The following is a 24,652-nucleotide window of genomic DNA, read 5'->3' on the forward strand; positions in this document are numbered from 1 at the left end:
GACGGTACTACTCTAAGGTCCTAGGTTGGGAAGCTGGTGGTTGGAGAGCCTGCATGTAACTGCAGCTGGGTGTGTCCTTACTTGTGTGAATGCTGGTGAAAGTGCAAGACTGGAGTACTCTGCAGCTTATCACAGCAGCACAGTGTGCGCGGGAGCCCAGGCTGGTGGGTCAGAGGGCTGAGTGGTATCCCAGCTCCAGGTGGCACCCCGGGGGGGATCCCGCCACACTTCCCACATTCTCTAATAATGTATTAATTTCAGACATCAAGTTTTTTCTTAGCCTCTTAAAATCCTAATTTAAATGACAGCAAGATAATTTTCTAAGTAACCTGTTCAGAGAATCAATTCTGGGCAAAGACACTGACAAAAGTGTAATACTTAACACTTCTATTTATATAGCAATTTTCAAAGCACTGTTCAAACGTTAGTCTGACAATAACCCATGTTTTACACACAAGTACAGAACAGTTGTAGACACATGCAAAGACAAGAAGTTTCAAAGTACTTACTTAAAATGTCATCTATGTTTCCACTATCTAGACTTGTTATTTCACTTCTTGCTGGATTCAAAAGCCAAGATACCTGTAAAAAGAAACAGGTATAATGTTTCAACATTGATAAATAATGCATCTCACAGATTTTAAACATCATAGGTTAAAAATGACAATATATAACATAGCAAAAATTCAAGTAGTTTCAGAAAAAGGCACTACACATTTGTAAGTAAAGTTTATTTACCTATGTATAAATCCCTCATGCAGTTAAAGTATTATCTGGTTATAATCTATTCAATTTTTCTCCCTATTCTTTAAGTTCTAAATATGTTCAGTAAATATTACAGGTAACTTCTATGCCTTGAAGAAAAAAAATCTCTATTCAGAAATTTATATTTTTTAAAACAGAAGACCAGTCCATTTACTCCTAGCAGTGAAATGAAAGCCACATATTAACAATCCAACTGTCGTACTCCACAGAGAAAGATTTAGGAATACAGTGTTAGCCCACCTAAGAGGTTTTTTTTTTTTTTTTTTTTTTAAAGTTGCAGTTGTGCTCAGCTAAACTAGCTATGTTTTCAAATCCTCATTTTCTATGGTTCCTCACATCTCTTGAGTCCTTGAATGCAATGGCATTGAATTGTATTAAACGTTTATATAACCTAACACCATGACAGTTAGATGCTTCAATTACAAAATTAAGTTACATATAGAATCATGCTGGACTCAATGTAATTACAATGGCAATACCAAGTTCTATCCATATTTACTTACCATTTGTTTTAAAAAAAGAGTCTAATAGCGTGATTAGCAGTTAAATGTAGAAAAAAACATTTCAAGCCAGACAAGATATAATCAATAACAGATGAGGTTTTGAGTATCACATTGCCTTCCATTCTCCTCTCTGCAAAGATTAAGATTCCTCTGTGGGGCAGGGAAATCTGGAAGGTAGAGAGGGGGCAAAAGCACCAAAGGAAAACATATGAGAGCTAGACAGTTTCACTTGCAGCTGTGTGAATAAAACACACTAGCTTATCAATTTCACTTTTTGTGCATAGACACAGGGGCTGAATGGTCTCCTGCACAGGCCATTCCTAAAGCAGAAATCAGCAATCACAGAAGGGAAGGTGGAATAAAAGACAAGACACACCACAGCTAAATCTTCACTGACAAAATAGGAGAAATTTTACCACAGGATAACTAACACTCACTAGCTATCCCACAGTAAAAACATGGTGGAGACAAGACACTGTACTTTTACCACAAGGTAAATGGGGCAAGTTAACCTTAGGGCAGTAGGAGGGGCATAAGATTGCTGACCTCACCTAGTTACCTCGTTCTGAACTGTACAAGTGCCCTATCTCCATTTAGGATAGTACAGTGAGAAACTATTGTGTGATGGTTATCTTGATGTTAAAAAAAATAGCGAGATCTTTGTGTCAATTAAGATAAAGCCTTAAAGGAAGAGGTGGACCAAGAATCCCAAGAAAGGTGGAGAAGGGAAAAAATAGAAGCAAAATTGCCTCATTTGGGGTGGAGATTGAGTTTATTTCAGCTCACAGTAACAGTACTGGTAATGATTGTACTTGTAGCATAAATGAGATTTACAGTCCCAAATCTACATATACTTTTCAAGTGGTATGTGAAGGAATGTTGGCAAGGTCTCTCTTTTTCCCTGTTGGGATTATCTAGCTTTATTGTCAATTCCCATTAAGCATCTAGAATACTGATTTCAGGTTTTCTAGATTCCAGTACCAACATAATTCAAGTGACAGGTCTCCCCTAGATGTTAGGAACATTGGAATGTCCACTTAAGCACATGTAAATCAGATTGGAAAACCAAAGTAACATGTCACAGTAAGGCATTATCTGTATCACTCAACCTGGTCATTTTTGATTTTCTAAAAAACAGTGATATCTAGGGAAAGGTTATAGAAAGCAAAATGTTTATTACAGTGCATCTACAGTAGCTATTTTTCAGTCCCTCTCTCTGGGGACTGTTGAAGTCTTGGAATTCTATTCTAGTCTATATAGGTTCTTATCCAGGGTCATCACCATGGTATCAGAGGGCCTTCCAGCTAGGCATTAAGCAACGTGACTATACATCTGTCTCGCTTGTTGTCTTCTTAGGGAGAGAAGTTTATGCACTGGGGTGTCTTGATGTGGTAGGGTTTCAGTTTGGGTTTTTTAAAATGTATACATTGCTATATATTTACATTTCAGAAAGCAAGGTCAACAAAATGCACCTTGCACTTGGAGTGGAAGGTGGAGGCTTGTGATGGTCCTTAATTCCTGGAGGAGTTCATTCCACAGTCTCAACCCAGCTCCAGAAAATGTTCTGTTTTGCTCCACTGATTAGATTTACCCTCACTGTAGAATTGTGAGGTCCCAAAGAGCTAAGAGTCTGAAATTATTTTCCTGAAGACTACTGGGTTTTGGGACTACTCTCCTGTGATGTTCTTCCCATTAAGACAAGAACATGACATCCAGATATCTTCTTTCATTTTACTCCACTTGTGTAAGACATATGCAACCACAGTGATATTGTCAGATATTACCACGCTGCTCTGGTTTTGTTGGATAGACTGAAGATTAATTAGGGACAGCTGAACTAACTCCAGTTGTAACAATTTTAGAAGGATGATAAAGAGAAGAGAGAATCCCTGCTTGAAAACTCTGAAAACCTAAGAAAAAACCTCCAGAAAGTGGGACCTTCTAAGATATACCACACAGGTCTCCAGAGGAACCTTTATGACAGGCTTCTGTGTGATTCTCCACCTGCACTGCGGTTTCAGCATGTCAGATCCCCTGACATATCAACTTGAAAGACTTTAATTTCTTAAAGCCACAAATCTGTCATTAGCATAGTGTTACTGTAGCAGTGGCCAGAACTTCTGAAAACAAATTTTATCACCTGCATGTTTATTGTGGTAACCTGGTTTCAGAGTCAAAATATTAGTTTTACATTATCATGGTGTTTAGCAAGATATGCTTAACTTTAAATGGGGCAGGAACTCCCTAAGTTTTTATATTTATATTTGTAAAATACACCTTATCACCAAGTGCATGTACTTTACTGAAAACCAAGTACAGAGTTCACTGACCAAGATAAAACCATACCCCAATCCAGAGAAACAAAATATAAGCTAGCATTTCCCAATACAAACACCTGAGGCAAATCCTTCAAAGACAGGAGCCTTAAAGCAAAACTAAAATGTTTGGTTGCTTCCTGCAAGTCTGTTATTGCATCAAGGTTTAGTACAACTAGCTGTCTCTCTTGAAACAAAGCCCAAAAAACAGAGTCTTCAGATACTGCAGTGAAGATAGAGTGGCACTTACACACTCATTTCTCATTTTTGTTTAAACTAGTGTACAGTATACCTTTCCCAAAAGCTCCATTAGTCTGAATCTACTGAAATATTCCATTTCTAACGAACAGTATAGAAGAATGAAGTCCAATGTCTTTATAAAAAGTTGTGATATATCAACATATTGACAAAACAACAGCTGAGGATGCCAAAACCTTCACAGTGGATGGATAATAAGGCTAAATGTAAAAAAGGAAGTGTCTATTTTCTCATATGAAACATTATGCCAATCAATATGCAAGGTTTATGTTCAGTTCAGAGGTTTTTAATATATCAACTGCCCAAGGAAAGAATACATCGCCTTTTGACCCAATAATCCTGCTGTCCCATGAAATGAAAGAATTTTTTTTAATTACTATGAATATTAAACATGAAGGGAGATACAGTTTCCTTATTTAAATCGCTTAGAAGCTACACAGTCCTGACAAATTTTATATTGGCTTCTAGTGAAGTCTATGAATGCCACCCTTGGGCAACAAACAAGATTTTTTTGAGGAAATCATCTCTGAATATCAACTGCATTCTTGTTTAAAAAAAAGGCACTGAAGGTATGCTTTTAAAAGCATGCTGCTAAACGAAATGTGCCAGAACAAAAATATTTTGGTAATCAGAAAGTAGTTGTACATTTAAAAATATTTATGTAGATTAAGTAATAATAAAAAAGACACCTATAAGACCTCTAGATACCTTGACACTTACTTAATCTTATAATAGTAGAATACACACAGAAACTCTGAAAATCAAACATCCAACAGGAACAAATTAACTCAACTCAGCCAACGAATCCATTAAAAAAATCCTTTTCACCAACAGAGTTTCATGGAATACACCTTCAATGGTCTCCAAGAACTTTATCATATAAATGGCTATTATGATACTTACTACTAAGCAAGGGCTATTTTAGAGTTTCATTGGGTCTATTTGTAACCTCAGAACTTTCTAAAACATTCTTCTTCATAGTTAACTTAATACATTTGAGTTGAAACAAAGTAATTTTTGGTGGAAAGTCTCAGGCCTGGTCTACACTATGCGTTTAAACCGAATTTAGCAGCGTTAAACCGATTTAACCCTGCACCCATCCACACAATGAGGCCCTTTATATCGATATAAAGGGCTCTTTAAACCGGTTTCTGTACTCCTCCCCGACGAGAGGAGTAGCACTGAAATCGGTATTGCCATGTCAGATTAGGGTTAGTGTGGCCGCAAATCGACGGTATTGGCCTCTGGGCAATATCCCACAGTGCACCATTGTGACCGCTCTGGAAAGCAATCTGAACTCAGATGCACTGGCCAGGTAGACAGGAAAAGCCCCACGAACTTTTGAATTTCATTTCCTGTTTGCCCAGCGTGGAGTTCTGATCAGCACGGGTGCAGTCCCAAATCCAAAAAGAGCTCCAGCATGGACCGTACGGGAGATACTGGATCTGATCGCTGTATGGGGAGACAAATCTGTTGTATCAGAGCTCCGTTACAGAAGACGAAATGACAAAGCATTTGAAAAAATCTCCAGGCTATGATAGACAGAGGCCACAGCAGGGACTCAGCAGTGCTGCGTGAGAGGCGTAACGGAAAGCCAAAGAATCAAATGGACGCTCATGGAGGGAGGGAGGGGGTACTGAGGACTCCAGCTATCCCACAGTCTCCGCAGTCTCCGAAAAGTATTTGCATTCTTGGCTGGGCTCCAAATGCCTGAAGGGTCAAAAACATTTTCCCAGGTGTTTCAGGGTGTATGTCGTCAATTTACACCCTCCCCCCCCCCCCGCAAAAGAAAAGGGAAAAAAATAGTTTCTCGCCTTTTTTCAATGTCACCCTATGTCTACTGCATGCTGCTGGTAGATGGGGTGCTGCTGCGCTAAACAGCAGCATCCTCTCCCCTCCCCGGTGGCAGACGGTATGGTACAAAAGGACTGGTATCCGTCCTCGTCATCATCCTGTGAGTGCTCCTGGCTGGCCTCGGTGAGGTCTGCCGGGGGTGCCTGGGTAAAAATAGGAATGACTCCTGGTCATTCCCAGCAGATGGCGCAGAACAGCTGGTAACCATCCTCATCATAGCAACTGGGGGCTGAGCTCCATCAGCCCTCCCCCTGTCATGTCTAAAGAAAAGATTCTGTACTGCCTGGACTATCATAGCAGTGGAAGGCTGGTCTCCTCTCCCCCGCTCCCTTTAATGTCCCGCCTGGACTATCATAGCAGCTGGAGGCTTCCTCCCCCTCATTTTATCTCACTAAAAAGTCAGTGTTTCTTATTCCTGCATTCTTTATTACTTCATCACACAAATGGGGGGGGGACACTGCCACGGTAGCCCAAGAGGGATGGGGGAGGAGGGAAGCAATGGGTGGGGTTGTTGCAGGGGCACCCCCTAGAATGGCCTGCAGCTCATCATTTCTGCAGGATCTCTGGGGCTCTGACACGGAGCGGCTGTGCTCTCTGGTTCTCTAGTACACTTGCCCCATATTCTAGGCTAGACTGACTCTATTTTTAGATAAAACATAGGAAGGGAATGACCCGGGGAGTCACTCCCATTTTTGCCTATGCGCCCCCAGTCGACCTCAGCAAAGCCAGCCAGGAGCACCCATGATAGCAGCAGATGGTACAGAATGACTGATAACCATCATCTCATCGCCAATTTACAATGGCAGACGGTGCAATATGACTGGTAACCGTCTCTGCTATCTTGCAAAGGCAAATGAATGCTGCTGTGTAGCAGTGAAGTACCGCGTCTGTCAGCAGCATCCAGTACACATACAGTGACAGTGACAAGAGGCAAAACGGGCTCCATGATTGCCATGCTATGGCATCTGCCAGGGCAATCCAGGGAAAAAGGGCGCGAAATGATTGTCTGCCGTTGCTTTCCCGGAGGAAGGATTGAGTGACATTTACCCAGAATCACCTGCGACACTGTTTTTGCATTGGGATCTCAACCCAGAATTCCAATGGGCAGGGGAGACTGTGGGAACGATGGGATAGCTACAGGATAGCTACCCACAGTGCAACGCTCTGGAAATCAACACTAGCCTCGGTACATGGACGCACACCGCCGAATTAATGTGCTTAGTGTGGCCACGTGCACTCGACTTTATACAATCTGTTTTACAAAAACGGTTTATGTAAAATCGGAATAATCCCATAGGGTAGACATACCCTCAGTGAGATCTGTTCCCCTATTCTTGAGAGATAGAAGAATGGGGGAGGGGAGAATACTTCTCAGCATGAAAAGGAGACTTTTTGTACATTCAATACTTAAAAATGGACTGATCTTGAGATAAACATACACGTAAGTAGAACATGGAGTAATCTGGGCTTCTTATTAACAGTTCCTATGTACCTTTTGATGTCAGTTTCCTCCTCTAAAAGTTTCAGTGGAAGAGCAAGCCAAGTATGGTCAAAAGGAACAGGAAGTTAGGGCACATCTACAATACGTTCAAATCAAGGCAACTGCATACAACACTGAACCAAATTCAGGGGCAGCTCTAGCGATTTCACCACCCCAAGCACGGCGGCATGCCGCGGGGGGGGCGCTCTGCCGGTCCCGCGGCTCCGGTGGACCTCCCGCAGATGTGCCTGCGGAGGGTCCACTGGTCCCGCGGCTCCGGTGGACCTCCTGCAGACGTGCCTGCGGAGGGTCCACTGGTCCCGCGGCTCCGGTGGACCTCCCGCAGACGTGCCTGCGGAGGGTGCGCTGGTCCCGCGGCTGCGGTGGACCTCCCGCAGATGTGCCTGCGGAGGGTGCGCTGGTCCCGCGGCTCCGGTGGACCTCCCGCAGACGTGCCTGCGGATGCTCCACCGGAGCCACGGGACTAGCGGACCCTCCGCAGGTACGTCTGTGGGAGGTCCACCGGAGCCGCCTGCTGCCCTCCCGGCGACTGGCAGAGCGCCCCCCGTGGCGTGCTGCCCCAAGCACACGCTTGGTGTGATGGGGTCTGGAGCTGCCCCTGATCAAATTGTAGCATCAATGGTACTTTGCGCATATTCCATATACAGGCTAAAACCTTGGACATGCCCAATGAACACTACAAATTTGAACAGATCTGCTGACTTGGCTGTACCTGGTATAGGTGGGACCTTAGGGTAAATATAATGGAAAAAGACAAGATAAAGTTGGCTGATCTTAATAAAGGACTTGCCACACTGGATTAGACCATGATCCATCTAGTCCAGGATCCCATCTCTTGCTTCAGAGCAAGGTGCAAAATACCCTGTAGGGGCAGTTACAGAATAATGTACACAATAGAAAAAATAAATTCCCCTACCTCTGTCATGCAAGGTTTGACTTATGCCCTGAAGCACAAGGATTTAATATCTGTTCCAACCCCAACTATGCACCATTTTGTTTATCCTAATGTGAGACAGTAATGTTACTCAATACCCACACTGCATGTCCAAATTAATGAGTTCCATGTTACTACTACTTCACTTTATTCTCTGATTATTAAGTGAATCTTTCTCCCACATTTTACTCTATTAATTGGGGTTTGTACACACTAATTGCTAAATGAACAGAAGAGGCAGACCTGGATAGGCAAAATGACCATTTGTCCCTAAATTTCTTGTTTTAATTACTTCCTTGGAAAAATACTGAAGTGGTTTAAATGAGTGTGTGAATAAGATAGTCTTAAAAAGCAAGCACTAGACTAGACCTGTGGTATTTCAGGTTTTCTTTTTTGAAATTCACATCATGAAATAGAGGTCTTCACTTTCAATGTAAACTGCCTGGAGGATATAGGTAATCTATTATTCCCTGGGGCATCATGGTTTCTAATTAGCATTGCATCTGCAAGGCGACTAACTGCAATAGCTTAGTTTATTCTCACTAAACCTTTCATTTACCTTTCTTTCTGCTAAAGGCACATGACCAGCTGCCTCTCCTCTCTACCAGGAAATTATTTTTGTGCCTGGCAAACAGTTCTATCCTATTTCTAATCCAGATTGACATACTGGAGCTACTATCAAAAACCCTAACCCCACAGGATTCTGTGGCTGACTTTCAGTCCCCAGGTACATTTCTCTTTCTGCACAGCGCTAATCTTCTGCTGCTTTGAGATTTGCATTAACCTGGCAGGCAACAGGAAGCACAAGGGTTTGCAGCCTGTTGTAGCTGGATACAAGTTGTGAGCAATCTCAGGAGAAAGTAGCACTGAAACTGACAATGAGGACAGTTTAACCCTTAATTGGTACAGAAACACCCAAGAGTGATCCTGAACAGTCCCATAATTAAGATTTATTGAATACTGCCAGTCCTTATTTGGTGATTAAGCACAATACTGTTTGTTATGTTTTGTACTACTGCACCGTCTTCTGGCTAGTCATCATCGCCTCCTGGGTGCTCGGCAGAAGATGGGAATGACCTGGCTGAGTCACTCCCATGTCTGCCCAAGCACCCTGACCGACCTCACTGAGGTCGGCTAAAAGAGCACCCAGGAATACGACGACTATGGCTACCAATCGTAATGCACCATCTGCTGCCAAAAGGCAATGAGCTGCTGCTGTGTAGCAATGCAGTCCCACGTCTGCCAGCACCCAGGAGACGAATGGTGACTGTGAGCTGAGCGGGCTCCATGCTTGCCGTGGTATGGCGTCTGCACAAGTAACCCAGGAAAAAAGGCGTGAAACAATTGTCTGTCGTTGCTTTCACGGAGGGAGGGAGGGAGAGGGGAGTCTGACGACATGTACCCACTACCACCCGCAACACTGTTTTTTACCCATCAGGCATTGTGATCTCAACCCAGAATTCCAGTGGGCAGCAGAGACTGAGGGAACTGTGGGATAGCTACCCACAGTGCAACGCTCCGGAAGTCGATGCTAACCTCGGTACTGTGGACGCAGTCCGCCGATTTAATGCACTTTAGAGCACTTTGTGTGGGGACACACAATCGACTGTATAAAAATGATTTCTAAAAAAACAACTTCTATAAATTTGACCTAATTTCGTAGTGTAGACATACCCTTAGTTTCATTTAGTTGGCCTTATCATCCTTGAGTGCTCCTTTAGCATTTCAATTATCCAGTGGCCACACTGGTTGTTTAACAGGCTTCCTGATTCTTAAGTACTTAAAATTTTTTTTGCTCTTACTTTCTGAGTCTTTGCCTAGCTGTTCTTCAAAGTCTTTTTTGGCCTTCCTAATTATATTTTTACACTTCATTTGCCAGAGTTTATGCTCCTTTCTATTTTCCTTACTATAATTTAACTTCCACGTTTTAAAGGATGCCTTTTTGCCTCTCACTGCTTCTCTTACTTTGTTGTTTAGCCACGGTGGCACTTTTTTGGTTCTCTTACTATCTTTTTTAATGTGGGGTATACATTTAAGTTGAGCCTTTATTATGGTGTCTTTAAAAAGTTTCCATGCAGCTTGCAGGGATTTTACTTTTGATGCTGTACCTTTTAATTTCTGTTTAACTAACTTCCTCATTTTTGTGTAGTTCCCCTTTCTGAAATTAAATGCTACAGTGTTGGGCTGCTGTGGTGTTTTCCCCACCACAGAGATGTTAAATTTAATTATATTGTGGTCACTATTACCAAGCAGTCCAGCTACATTCACCTCTTGCACCTGATTCTGTTCTCCACTTAGGACTAAATCAAGAATTGCCTCTCCTCTTGTGGGTCCCAGGACTAGCTGCTCCAAGAAACAGTCATTGAAGGTGTTAAGAAATTTTATGTCTACATCCCATCCTGAGGTGATATGTACCCAGTCAATATGGGGATAGTTGAAATCTCCCATTATTATTGAGTTTTTTTATTTTAATAGCCTCTCTAATCTCCCTGAGCATTTCACAGGCACGCTTACTATCTTGGTCAGGTGGTCGGTAATATATCCCTACTGCGATATTCTTATTATTCGAGCATGGAATTACTATCCATAGAGATTCTATGGTATAGTTTGGTTCATTTAAGATTTTTACTTCATTTGATTCTACGCTTTCTTTCACATATAGTGCCACCACCCCTCCCCTCCAGCACGACCTGGTCTGTCCTTCTAATATATTTTGTACCGTGGTATTACTGCGCCCCATTGATTATCCTCATTCCATCAAGTTTCTGGGATGCCTATTATATCAATATCTGCATTTAATATGAGGTACTCTAGTTCATCTTATTATTTAGACTTCTAGCATTGGGATATAAGCACTTTAAAAACTTGTCAGTTTTTAGCTGTCTCCCATTACATGATGTAATTGAATGAGACTTTTTTTCATTTGACTGTTTCTCATCAGATTTTAATTTCAAAGAGGAATAGACACTGGGCGACATCCATCAATCTGGTGTTCAAGTCAAGTATCTCTTAACTGTAAGTATCTATGGATGTCTACTTTCTGCAGCTTCCTAATTACTGAAAGGATCACTCTAGATCAGTGGTCCCCAACCTTTTCGTCTGGCGGGCGCCAGACGAAGGACCGTGGTGGCGGTGGAGCACCTGCTGAAATGCCGCCGAATTTCTGCGGTATTTCAGCGGCAACATCTCTCGATGACATCACTTGTTGGCGGCAAGCGGTGTCATCGAGAGGCATCGCCGCCGAAATGCCGCAGAAATTCGGGGGCGATGCCTCTCGATGACGCCGCTTGTCAGCGGCAACCAGTGTCATCGAGAGGCGTCGCCGCCAAAATGCTGCAAAAATTCGGCGGCATTTCGGCAGATGCTCCACTGCCGGCCAGGACGCGGGCGCATTTACATGTGTTGAGGAGCCCTGCTCCAGATATACTAGTTTTCATTTTGTACATCTAAACTTCTGTAGTGGTAACAAAATGTCAGTCAAATTAAAATATGAGTCCAGGAACTACCTTTACCTTTAAATAGGTTGTTTTCCTGCAATGAGATTTTGAGAGAGGAATCAGAATCAGCTCTAATGGACTCATTAAAAGAAGAAGCAAGCAGACATGAAAGACATGAAACAAAGTAATTATGTCACTAGCTAATTTACTTCTAATTTCCCTAAACTAATCATATATAACACAATGCAACGATCATATTAAGGTTACAATTTCAGTTCAAACAGTGATCAGTGGTTCAATATATCTGGCTCACCAATTACTACAGTAAGTAATTATATCGGTTGATAAGGATAACAAGAATTACTGCAATACTTGACAGGAAAGTTAAGAAAGAATATTGTTCTTTTAATCTAATCCAGCAGTTCTCAAACTGTGGGCTGGGACCCTGTTTTAATGGGGTCGCCTGACTTACACTTGCTGGGGCTAGGGGCCAGGGCCAAAGCCTGAAACCCACTGTCTGGGGCTGAAGCCTGAGGGCTTCAGGCTTGGGCAATGGGGCTCAGATTAGAGGCTTCAGGCCCCCCTCCCCCTGGGGGCAGTGGGGCTTTGGCTTTGACTCCCCCCCACATGGGGCGGCAGGGCTTAGGTGGGCTCAGGCTTCAGTCTCCCCTCCTGGGGTCATGCAACAATTTTTGTTGTCAGAAGGGGGTCGCAGTGCAATGAAGTTTGAGAATCCCTGCTCTAATCAATAGGGCTAAATCTGAAACGAGCAGAAGCTGACTCTCACCTTTGTTTTAAAGGGAGTATAATTCTTAGAATGAATTATTTATAGCTTCCCACTTTGGTGTTCTCCATCTAAGTTTCTCTGAACATATAACCTATATTGAACTCTGTTTACTTAGAATAAAGTCTACAGTACAACCATTACAGTTCTGCAGCTGTGCTGCTGCAGTGAATATGCTTCCTACATTGACAGAAAGCTTTTTTCCTGTTGATGTAGGTAATTCACCTCTCCAAGAGGTGGCCGCTAGGTCAAGGGAAGAATTCATCAGTCAAACTAGCCACATCTACACAGGGGGTTAGGTCGACCTAACTATGTCATACAGGGAGTGAAATTTTTCACAGCCCTGAGTGATATAGCTAAGTCGATTTAATTTTTTATGTGTAGACCTGGCCCCAGTTTATTTCCCTCCCCACACTAAGGCCATATCTATACTCCAAAGTTTGGTCAATGTGAGTTTCATTGGCATACTGCCACCAACTTTTGTGTATCATTCACTAACATGCATACTTGGCTGTTTGTGTCAGTGCTGCACGTACTCACAAGTGGTTGCATCAATGGAAAATGTGGTGTACCATGCATAGATAGCCCAGTGTGCTTCACATCACCATCTGGCTGAATGCCTTGTGGGACATCTTTGCAGTACTTTGTGAGATACCCGCGTTTCACCAACAGACTTTTAGGAACTAAAGGCAACGTTCCCCACTTTCTCCATCCCATAATTATTGTATCTTTTTAAAAACTTCCACGTGTCACACGTCACTTTTTGGTCTGCACCTTCGTTATGGCAGAAGCATGAACCCTGCAGAGCTCAGTGCAGTTCTAATGGCCATTGCTAATACAGAACATATGATACTTCTGTATTTGCAGAACTTGAACAAGTACTACTACAACTGGGTTTGTGATGAGGCAGCTGCGGAGATGTTCAAGCACAGTGAATGAAAATGCTGGCATTCAGATTAGCTCCACCCAGCGGTCACTGCTTCTGGGCCTGAGAAACTAACACTGATTGGTGAGATTGCATCATAATGCAGGTTTGAGATGATGAGAGGAAGATGTAGAACTTTTGGATGCAAAAGGCCACATTCCTGGATCTATGTGCAAGCTTTGCCCCTACCTTCAGCACAGGGACACCGAATTAAGAGCTGGGATGACAGTGGAGAAGCAAGGGGCAATCACTCCAGAAGCTTGCAATACTGGATTACTGTCGGTCACTGGTCAATCAGTTTTGAGATGGAAAATCCACAGTGGGAACTGCTGTCATCCAAGAGTGTAAAATCCTTACTTGTACCCTGCTGCATAGGACTGCAACTCTTAGGGTACGTCTTCACTACCCGCCGGATCGGTGGGTAGCAATCGATTTCTCGGAGTTCGATATATCGCGTCTCATTTAGACGCGATATATCGAACCCCGAACGCGCTCCCGTCGACTCCAGAACTCCACCGGAGCAAGTGGCGGTAGCGGAGTCGACGGGGGAGCCGCGGACGTCGATCCCACGCCGTGAGGACGGGTAAGTAATTCGAGCTAAGGTACTTCGACTTCAGCTACGCTATTCACATAGCTGAAGTTGCGTACCTTAGATCGACCCCCCCCCCCCCCTTAGTGTAGACCAGGCCTTAGTAATGTGCAGGAAACAGTAGAATGGATTTGCAGGATTGGGGTGCAAACTGTGGTGGGGTGATAGCACACATTCCTCTACTGGCACAATCCCCCTTGCCACTGAGTGCGCAAACAGAAAAGGATAATTTCATGGGTAGCAAGTGCTAGTGGATCACCAGGGACATTTCACTGATATCAGTGTAGGCTGCTCAGGAAAGGTGCATCACACTCGCATCTTTCAGAATACAGGACTCTTCAAAAAAAAAATACATCTGCAATCGGGGACATTCTTCTGCAACCTGCACATTCAGATTGGTCATGTTGAAATGCCAATAGTGATTCTGAGAGACCTATCCTACCCTTGCTTCCCCGGCTCATTAGCCTCTACACTGGCTACCTCGATAGCATCAAAAAAAGATTTAATTATTGGCACAGCAAGTGCAGCATAACTGTTGAAGGTGCTTTTTGTAGATTGAAGGTTTGCTGGTGCTGTTTCCTTCACTGAGGGCCAATCTAGTCAATAAACTTCCCCAGCAGCCGAATTTTGTGTACTCCATGGTATCTAAAGAGGCAAAGGAAGAGAGGCTATTGGCAGGCTGGAGGGGTGAGGTGGACCAGCTGTGTGCTGAATCTGAACAACCAGAAACAAGGATTATTAGAAGAGCCAGTCATGGAGCTATATGGCTGAGGGAGGTCTTAAAAGAACATTTTAACTGTCAGCCATGATTGTGTGATGCTTTTGAGAACTAGTGTGCCATTCGTACGGAGCTTAAATTTCGGTGATCACTGACTCCCTTTACAAATTCTGTAATGCAACTATAATATTTGAGGTCAACTAATAAATGTACTCTGAGTTTCCAAAAAAGAATGGTCACCTGCCTCTCATAACTACTGATATTCATGTGTTCCACATCCATTAACTAGACGTGTTCATCAGTGTTGCAGAGTTTTCCCTAGCAGTACCTGTACAGACGGACATGCCTGCAATCTTGTGTCCTCAAGCTCCTAGAAAAGGGTATAAAGGGCAGAGCCAAACCTTCAGTTCCTTCATACCAGACCCTTAAATTAGAGACTCCAATGCACAGAAAAGGAGGGTGGGTTACATAATGGCATAGTTGACATCTCAAAGAACAAGTTTGAGTGACTGCATATGTCTATATACTAGGTGACTCCCAAGCAGTTTTCAGTGGACGTGAGACCAGGAGGCTCATCAGAAGAGGAACTTCAGAACTGCTTTCCCTATGTTAGTGTCTCCCCTTGAGGCAGCAGTAATCTCATAACATCTAGCAAAGGTGGGGAGTGAGGACCCTATTGCTGCTCTGTAAATGTCCACAATCAGGGCATTACTCACAAATACTGTGAATGTTGAGTGTGCTCTAGCTGAATGAAAAGACAGCTTTTCCCGGGGGGGGGGGGGGACACCCTTAGTGATGTGGCACATGACAATACAGCTAGTGATTCACTTGGACAGCTGTTGTGCTGTTACCAGATATCCCCTCATTCAATCTGTCTAGGAGATGAATACTTGGCCCCTGCACCCAAAAGCTTGCAATCTAAACTGACTACAAAAACACACAGAAATTACCCAGAAGGGAGTGGGGGACAGAGAGGAGGCAATATGTTACTCCCTTAAACAAGAGCATCACAGCTAGTAATCCCCCCAACACCCCCTCCACCCTCAAAAAGCAACCCCCGCATTATATGCTCATGTAAATAACCTCCCCATCTCCTCTCTCAAAGAAATCCCTTTCAACCCCCTCCCCCCCAACACACGCATCTCCTTGTGGAAAATATGAAAATTCTATCCTAATGAGGGGTGTGACATATCACATCTCTGGAGAGGTCCCTCCCTGCCTCTTCTGTTCCTCCTTCTGTTGCTTCTTATGAATCTATAGTGTTTATCACCTATCCCCCACCACGTGATCTGGGAGTTTGTAAGGGTCCTGCAAGGAAGAGGGAAGCATGCCTGACAACATTCTGATTGGCTGCAATCTTATGGAACAACAGCAGTGGCTACTTGCTGATTGAAATACAAGAGATACTTCATAACCTAGAGAGCATCCCATAAGTAGTGAGATATTAGTAACAGTGATATAATAAATTATGCAGAACCAGGGAAAATCAAAATCATATGTATTGATTTTTTTAACCAGGCACGGACACAGAAAAAATGTTAAAGCTAAGTGCAAGCTCTGTTCTGAATATGTGACATGTAGATAGAATGGAAAAACCATGTTAAATTCTTGTGGTGTGTATCCAGTTACTGTCAAAGATAGATTACCGCAGTCAAACACCAAGAAAGGGAAAATTAGTTTGCATCAAAATTTGTTTTCTGCCGTGCATTCTCCTTCTATTTCGTCTTCAGCAGCATCAACACAAAGCATAGAGTCTTTTGATTAAGATAGCAATATCAGTGACAATGAAAGTGAAGCTAACTCCATTTCTTTGTCTTTTAATAAGAATTTTGCTACTCCATCTGCTTCAACAACAAAAACTCCTACTTCTGGAAAGTCTTCAGACATTCATCAACTCAGTATTAGGTTTTTTGATAAAATGTCCCAGAAAAAGGAACTTGGGCGTGTGTTGTATTGTTGGCAGATATTCAAGCCAACAAAACATTTCATATAGTCTAAAATCTTTATATGTTGGAACTTTTTCATAAATTGTACCCAATTTACAAAGTACCAAGTAGGAAACAACTTGCAGGAAATCTTCAGAATGTTGAAACAGGTGATGTGAAAAAGAGTTGGTGTTCTCATTGCGCAAGCTCCTTGTGTCTCTCTAGTGTCTGTGAATACTGACCCATTCATCAAAAAGGATGCCATCAACCTCATTCTAACAACTCTACAACCAATGTTTTACTAATTCCAATGCACAACTAGCAACATATTGCTGACCATTTTAAAAATAACCAGAGAATTGGGGCCCCAGAAGGTTATTTAGGTTGTGACTGACATTACGGCTAATATGAAAACTGCTTGGGCTAAGTTGATAAAGGAGTATCCATGCCTTCTGTGTTATGGATGTGCTGCTCATATGATGCATCTTTTCAATGTTGATGTTGAAGATCTGACAGCTTTATTATATGCGACAAAAGTGAAAAGCATTGTCAAGTTTTTTTTAAAACAAACAAACAAACAAGGACCAGCAGCTATTTTTCAGAATCATTTAGTACAGCACTCAATTTCATCCACATTACCCGTCATACTCAATGGGCATCTTCTATTAAATGTCTCAAATATCTTTAAATATGCAAAAAGGCTCTTTAATCAGCTGCTGTTGAAGAAACGGTGGCCAAGTCTTGCCCCCTAGTAATCCACACTGACATTTTTGATGATGTCGTCTTTTGGATGTAAAACTCAAAATTCACTTCACTGTTTGAACCTGTAGCTGAGTTCATGCAGAACATGTAAAGAGAAGGTTACTCAGCTTGTGCAGTAAGTGAGGTTCTTCAAGATGTGTCCCCCTGTTGGTGCTCCACTCCAGGTGACAGTGCGTCTCGGCATCATTGATCAGAGATCTTCTGTAGCAATGCCTGGTTGGGCCGCGCATGTGCAGCTGCTGTCTCGCGGCATTGTTAGAGTCTGTTCAGTGTGTGCACGGTGCAACCTCCTCAGTTCTTTCTCTACCATAGAGTCTTCTTTCTTGAGCTCCAAAGTAGAGGGGAGGAGGGTGGGTAGTGGAGCACCCACAGGGACACACATCTTGAAGAACCTGTTACTGCACAAGCTGAGTAACCTTCTCTTCTTCGTCAAGTGCTGTCTCTGTGGGTGCTCCACTCCAGGTGAATGTAGACAATGTAGAATGTAGACAGTATGGTTGGGGGGACTTTGCAGTTATGTGCATTGTAACAGCGGAGAGGACAGTAAGGCCTACTATGGCATCCACCCTGGCATCCTGTGTGATGGCATAGTGCTTGACAAAAGCAGAGAGAGTGGCCAGCTTCAGCTGTACACATCATTGGCTGTGGCCACTGTGAAGTGAACAGGACAAATCAAGGACTCTTCCAGCCTCAAAGGATCCAACGTGTATTAAATGGTTCACTGCCACTAAGGAGTGCAACTGTGATCCCTCCTGGAGGCTGAAGGAATAAGTCCCACTGCTCTGTAGCAATGTAGATGCTATAGTAGTACTTTTCATTCAGACTTGCAGATTAATAATTGCATAGTAGTCATGCGCAAAATTTTAAAGGTTTATACTTAAATATTACGGCTGTCAAGCGATTAAAAAAATAATTGCATGAATAATCGCACTGTTAAACAATAATAGAATACCATTTAAATATATTGATTTTAATGATAACAGAATACAAAGTGTACAGTGCTCACTTTATATTTATTTTTATTACAAATATTTGCACCTTAAAAATAATAGAAATAGTATATTTCAATTCACCTAATACAAGTGGTCTAGTGCAATCTCTATCATGAGAGTTGAACTTACAAATAGAGAATAATGTACAAAAAATGCATTAAAAAATAAAACAATGTAAAACTGAAGAGCCTGCAAGTCCACTAAGTCTACTTCTTGTTCAGCCAATTGCTCAGAGAAACAAGTTTGTTTACATTTACAAGAGATAATGATTTCTGCTTATTCACAGTGTCACCAGAAAGTGAGACCAGGTGTTTGCAAGGCACTGTTGTAGCTGGCATGGCAAGGTATTTACATGCCAGATGGGCTAAAGATTCATATGTCCCTTCATGCTTTAACCACCATTCCAGGGCACACGCATCCGCGCTGATGATGGGTTTTACTCGATAACAATCCAAATTAGTGCAGACCGACGCATGTTCATTTTCATTATCTGAGTCAGATGCCCCCAGCAGTAGGTTTCTCTTCTTTTTCAGTGGTTCAGGTTCTGTAGCTTCTGACTGGAGTGTTGCTCTTTAAAGACTTCTGAAAGGATGCTCCAAACCTCGTCCCTTTCAGATTTTTGAAGGCACTTCAGATTCTTAAACCTTGGGTCAAGTGCTGTAGCCATCTTTAGAAATCTCACATTGGTACCTTCTTTGCGTTTTGTGAAATCTGCAGCTAAAGTGTTCTTAAAATGAACAACGTATGCTGGGTCATCATCCGAGATGGCTAGAACATGAAATATATGGCAGAATGCAGGTAAAACAGCAGGGGACATACAATTCTCCTCCAAGGAGTTCAGTCACAAATTTAATTAACTCATTTTTTTTAAACTAGTGTCATCAGCATGGAAGCATATCCTCTGGAATAGTGTCCGAAGCATGAAGGGCCATACAAATGTTTAGCAAATCTGGCACGTAAATACCTTGCAATGCCAGCTACAAAAGTGCCATGCAAATGCCTGTTCTCACTCTCTGGTGACACTGTAAATAAGAACAGGGCAGCATTATCTCTTGTAAATGTAAACAAACTTGTTTGTCTTAGCGATTGGCTGAATGAGAAGTAGGACTAAGTGGACTTGTAGGCTCTGAAGTTTTGCATTGTTTTGTTTTTGAGTGCAGTCATGTAACAAATAAATAATCGACATTTGTAAGTTGCTCTTTCAAGACAAAGATTGCACTACAGTACTTCTATGAGGTGAACTGAAAAATACTATTTCTTTAATCATCTTTGTGCAAATATTTGTAATAAATATACACTTTGATTTCAATTACAACACAGAATACTATATATGAAAATGTAGAAAAACATCCAAAATACTTACTAAATTTAAATTGATATTCTATTGTTTAACAGTGCGATTAAAACTGCGATTAATCAATTATTTTTTTAAATCACAATTAGTTTTTAAGAGTTAATCGCATGAGTTAACTGCAATTAATTGACAGTCCTATGAAATATACATCCTCCTATTCAAATTTGGATAGGACCGTAATCCTCGAAGTTCTCATTTGGTCACTTGAGTTATTTGGGAATAAAAAAGGCCCCCAATTTTTTCTTAAGCGAGGAAAAAATGAAGTTAGGTTTACAATAAATAAGTTTACAGTGCTCCATAACCATATACCTGAAACAATTTAGCTTGGACTTTCAAAGGAAGTTTTGGCTTTGGGATGAGACTATGCATACAAAGTTACAGCCTAAAAGGACATTTTTCATGAAGTTACGAAATAACTGAAAAGTAAAAGGGTTTATTACAAAAATCTCTTCTAAACTAAGTCCTAAGGCTTGCTCCATATGAAAGTTAATACACACACACAGACACGGAACAGACAACCTAACATTTTCCAACCAGAAGAGATTTTCATATGTTTAAATACATATTTCTTAGTATTTGGGGACTTGTCCTTTGAATTATCAATTTAAGAATGATAGGATTCATCTCTGCTAAACACTGCAGCCAGAGAGAGTTATTACAAGATAAATTGACCAGTATATTGTTTTAGGTTAAAATCTTGAATGTAGAATATCCAATAGCTAAAATTTAAACAGGATTACATATGTAAATATTTGTACAGTTTTAAGTAACATTGCTGTCATTTGTTAGCCCAAATGAAAATGAAAAAAAATCCTATCCTATCTTAATTATACTGTTTTTAACTACACCAGCTTTAAATGTCAATCAGAGGTAATCCCCAAGAGGCCCACACACTTGCTGAGCTGCCTTCACTAATTAATGGATCATTAGTAAGAAAGAACCCCTTACTGCTACCCTGTGCACCACATACTGTCTTAATTACCTTTGTAAAGCAACCAATTTGTCTTTCACTCATTTGGCCTGAAATCCCAAGTGATTTGACTCAAAAAGCTTTATGTATAAAAATGTTTTAAGAGAATCTCATTTTAGACATCAGCCAAAAAAAAAAAATGGACACAGTTTTCACCAAGATTTAAGAAAGGGGGTTTTAATAGTTAACTATAAAAAAAGTTAAATGTGAAGTTGAGAGCATTAATAGCACAATGAATATAGAAAGTAGAAAAACAATCCTTATAGGATCACAAATTTGCATATATCAGACAGTCTCTCTGCAGCTATTGACACAGCTGGCCCTGATGTACCGCTGATCTGATCACATGACATAGCTGGAGTAGATGGCACAGCACTACAATGGCTAGTCATTCCTTTTCAATAGTACCCAGAGAGTGATTTCCTCTTCCCTAGAAATCATTGCCTGCAGAGCCCCCAAGGAATGAAATCCATTCCTCTTCCTGTTGGATAGCTACATGAGACCACTTGGAGAAGTAGCAACATGCCAGGGCACTCAACTGCCAACAATTTGACAACACAGTGGCATATCTCCTTTTCTACAGATGCAAAAAACACAAACTCAAGTCAGGCATATTAAAGCGAGGCTAAGCAAAAAGAGAAGACACTGAAGAACTGGCTGGGTTACCATCTTCTCCTTTAACAAGAGCATCTGGCCCAGTCCTTCCCTCCCAACCCTCAATTCTCGAAGATGTGCGACGACTCAAGTTCATATCTGACTCAGCACTTAGCCTAGAAGACCAGGTAGCCTCAGTGATAAAAAAAAATGCTTTCTTCCACCTCCAACTTGCTAGAAGTCTTATCTTTTCCTCCCAGAACTGATCACAGCGATCTATGCATTTGTCACCTCCACATCATATTACTGGAACTCCCTGTATTTGGGGCTTAAGGTGGCAGCAATGTGGAGACTTCAGATCATGTGAAATATGGCAGCCTGCCTCCTCATGAGACAGGTTACCATAAGCACATTTCCTCTGTGTTCTAATTCACTTTCACTGCTGATTAAACTTCTAAGAATGGGTCAGGACTCATCAACTCCTCCATTTTCAATCCACCAAGACAGCTTTGCTCTTCTGGGACAACACATCCCATAAAACCCAGGACAAATCATGAGAGAGCTGGAGACAAGTACAAAACATTCAATTATGGAACAAGCTTCCAGAGGACTTCTGTCTTATGCAGATTCTGACCACTTTCAGAGTATGTTATAAGGACCAAAGACATTCCTCTTTGACAACATTTCCCACTATAGCCAAATTAATGTGAAGAGAGAAAGGCAAGATAAAGGAAAAACAATAAAAAAGGAACACCTGAATACCCAAGCACAGCTGCCTATACCTGGGAAGGGAGAAGAGCAGGAGACTTACTAAACCCTCCGGTGCCGTCATTATGCAGATCTAATACCTGAGATGCAGTCAGCTACTCAGATTGCGCATACAGAAAATTTCTGATGGATGAAATCCTGGTCCCAGAGAAGCCAATAAGAGTTTTTCCACTGACTTCAATGGGGCCAGGATTTCACTCTCATTGAGAATTACCACGGTCCTTTGTGTACGACTTAGCTGCCAAGCGGACCAACATGATGTAATATATTAAATACAGTTTTCCCAGCTGTTGAAGCAAGACGTACAGTTCAACAATTACCACTGGCTGAATCGTCAGGCAGGCTCCAGAAGGCATCACATAATTCAGTACCAACTGAAGTCTGCAAGTTTACCGGGCTCATCTGGGGAATACGGTCAGGGAAAATCATACCTCTGTGGGGAGTTTTACATGTAAGTATTTTAAATTGGAATGATATGAATCTCTCTTATCTTTCATGGTCAGTCCATTCCTCAGTAGTAGCATCCCTCAAAAAAAGGGGGAGATATGAAACAGCATGTTACAACTAGGGCTACCGATTAATCGCAGTTTACGCACATGATTAACTGAAAAAAGTAATCGTGATAAAAAAAGTAATTGCGATTAATCGCGCTTTTCATCGCACTGTTAAACAATAGAATATAAATTGAAATGTATTAAATATTTCTGATTTTTTCTACATTTTCAAATATATCTATTTCAATTACAACAGAATACAAAGTGTACAGTGCTCACTTTATGTTATTCTTTTTTATTACAAATATTTGCGCTGTAAAAATGATAAACAATACTTCCTCATTCACCTCATACAATTCACCTCATACAATTACTGTAGTGCAATCTCTATCATGAAAGTGCAACTTATAAATGTATTTTTTGTTACATAACTACACTCAAACAAAACAACATAAAACTTTAGAGCCTACAAGTCCACTCAGTCCTACTTTGCACTAAATCGTTCCAAAAAACTGCTTCACATTGTTATGTTCAAACTTCCAGAGAAATCAACATCAGGCAATTTACTACTTGTTTGTTTTGAGCCATTATGACAAAATGAAATTCGTCATTCAATATATAAGGGGCTTCCTAAACCCAGGGTTGTGAGTTCAATCCTTGAGGGGGTCATTTAGGAATTTGGGGATTGGTCCTGCTTTGAGCAGGGGGTTGGACTAGATGATCTCCTGAAGTCCCTTCTAACCCTAATAATCTATGATTCTATGACTGATTTGTGACACCAGGCCTAAAGGAGGACAAAAACCTCAAACTCAATCAAGATCTGTTTCAATTTAAAGCTGAACTGGAAACTCTTTGGTAGTTCACTGTCCAATACATGTTTTAAAGCCATTATCCTCAACACCTACAAATGCTTCGGTATGTAAGCTGCACACTGAAATATCCTCTGGAGAATGTGAACTTAAAAATCAGAATATAAGGCCAAAATTAGCAAAGAATAGGATCTGATTAGTAACTTCTATTAACTTAGAGGGAGGAGCGCAGAGGCATAAAGTAAGACTCTGGGTACAGTCAGTGACATCAAACCATACAATGAACAAGTGACAACATTACATGATATCCATCTAAAAATTAAAGCTATTTGCTACTGAGAAAATGAGCTGAGCTTTAAGAATCAGCAACTTAAAAAAATAAAAAAAAAAAGGTAAACCACAGGAAAAATACTTTTTAAAAAAGTTGCCAACTATTTTAAACAAGAATTTTTTTATTTGGTCAGTTTCTTCCTACTTTTATCTGTTTTCCTCTCTTACTCCTGTATTCCTCTTTTTCCCCCCACTTTCGCCTTGAGTGGTCCCTCAAAGACCTCAAATTAAGTTTTTATAACATAAAAAATACTTAGCAATGAGAACTAACAAACCATGTGCCTATCATTGCCCAGATTGATTTCCATTTACCGTATATACTTGTTCATAAGCCAAATTTTTTTAGTAAAAAAGGGAAGCAACAGAGAAGGGGGTTGGCTTATGAATGGGTATAGAGAGCGAGAGGTGGGACACAGCCCCTCCCCACAACAGAGGGTACAAGGAGAGGCAGCACAGCCAGCAGAGCCAGAAGGGAAGAGGAGGGGCAAGAGTCTCTCTGCTTCTGGCCATGCTGCTCTCCCCACAGCCTCTGAAGCTGCTGCAGCACAGGGGCTGGCAGGCTGCGGCTGCACCGGCCCGCTGGAACAGGCTGCAGCCATGCCGCCCAGCCTGCCAGAGCAGCTCCAGCCAGGCCAGAGACATCCTCCTCAGATAAGGTAGGAAGGGATGAGACAGGGAGAGTGTGGGGGTCCCAGGCTAGGGGTGGAGTCATGTGGGGGGTGGTCACAGGGGTTACTCCCCTGACCACCAGCTTCTCCCCCCAAAAAAAATTTCCCCACCAGCTGCTGTCCCAGCCCATCAGAGTAAGCAGCTGGCACACCGGACACCTTTTTGTTTACTTAGTTTTACCTCTGTGCCTGAGGACGCTTGAGGTAAAGAAACTATCTCAGCCTGCCAGCGGCTTATCCTGATGGCCTGGGAGCCAAAGTTTGCTGACCCCTGAATTATAGGGTCGGTTTACGAACGGGTTAGAAAAATTTTCTATTTTTACGTATCCATCTTGGGATGTGGGGTCGGCTTATAAACGAACTGGCTTTTGATCGAGCATATACAGTACTTACCCTGTCTTTT

General features: G+C 41.9%; 1 protein-coding gene across 1 annotated transcript in view; it reads right to left on the reverse strand.

Moving 5' to 3' along the window:
- Positions 1–24,652, reverse strand: part of ERP44 (endoplasmic reticulum protein 44) — a 120,446-nt gene that overhangs the window by 91,736 nt on the left and 4,058 nt on the right. Inside the window, exon 2 of the mRNA XM_039525076.1 lies at positions 510–582. Within this exon, the coding sequence (XP_039381010.1) occupies positions 510–582 (73 nt within the window). The remainder of the gene's footprint in view (positions 1–509; positions 583–24,652) is intronic.

The sequence above is a fragment of the Mauremys reevesii genome, linkage group 2 (assembly GCF_016161935.1).
Source record: "Mauremys reevesii isolate NIE-2019 linkage group 2, ASM1616193v1, whole genome shotgun sequence".
NCBI lineage: Eukaryota > Metazoa > Chordata > Testudines > Geoemydidae > Mauremys > Mauremys reevesii.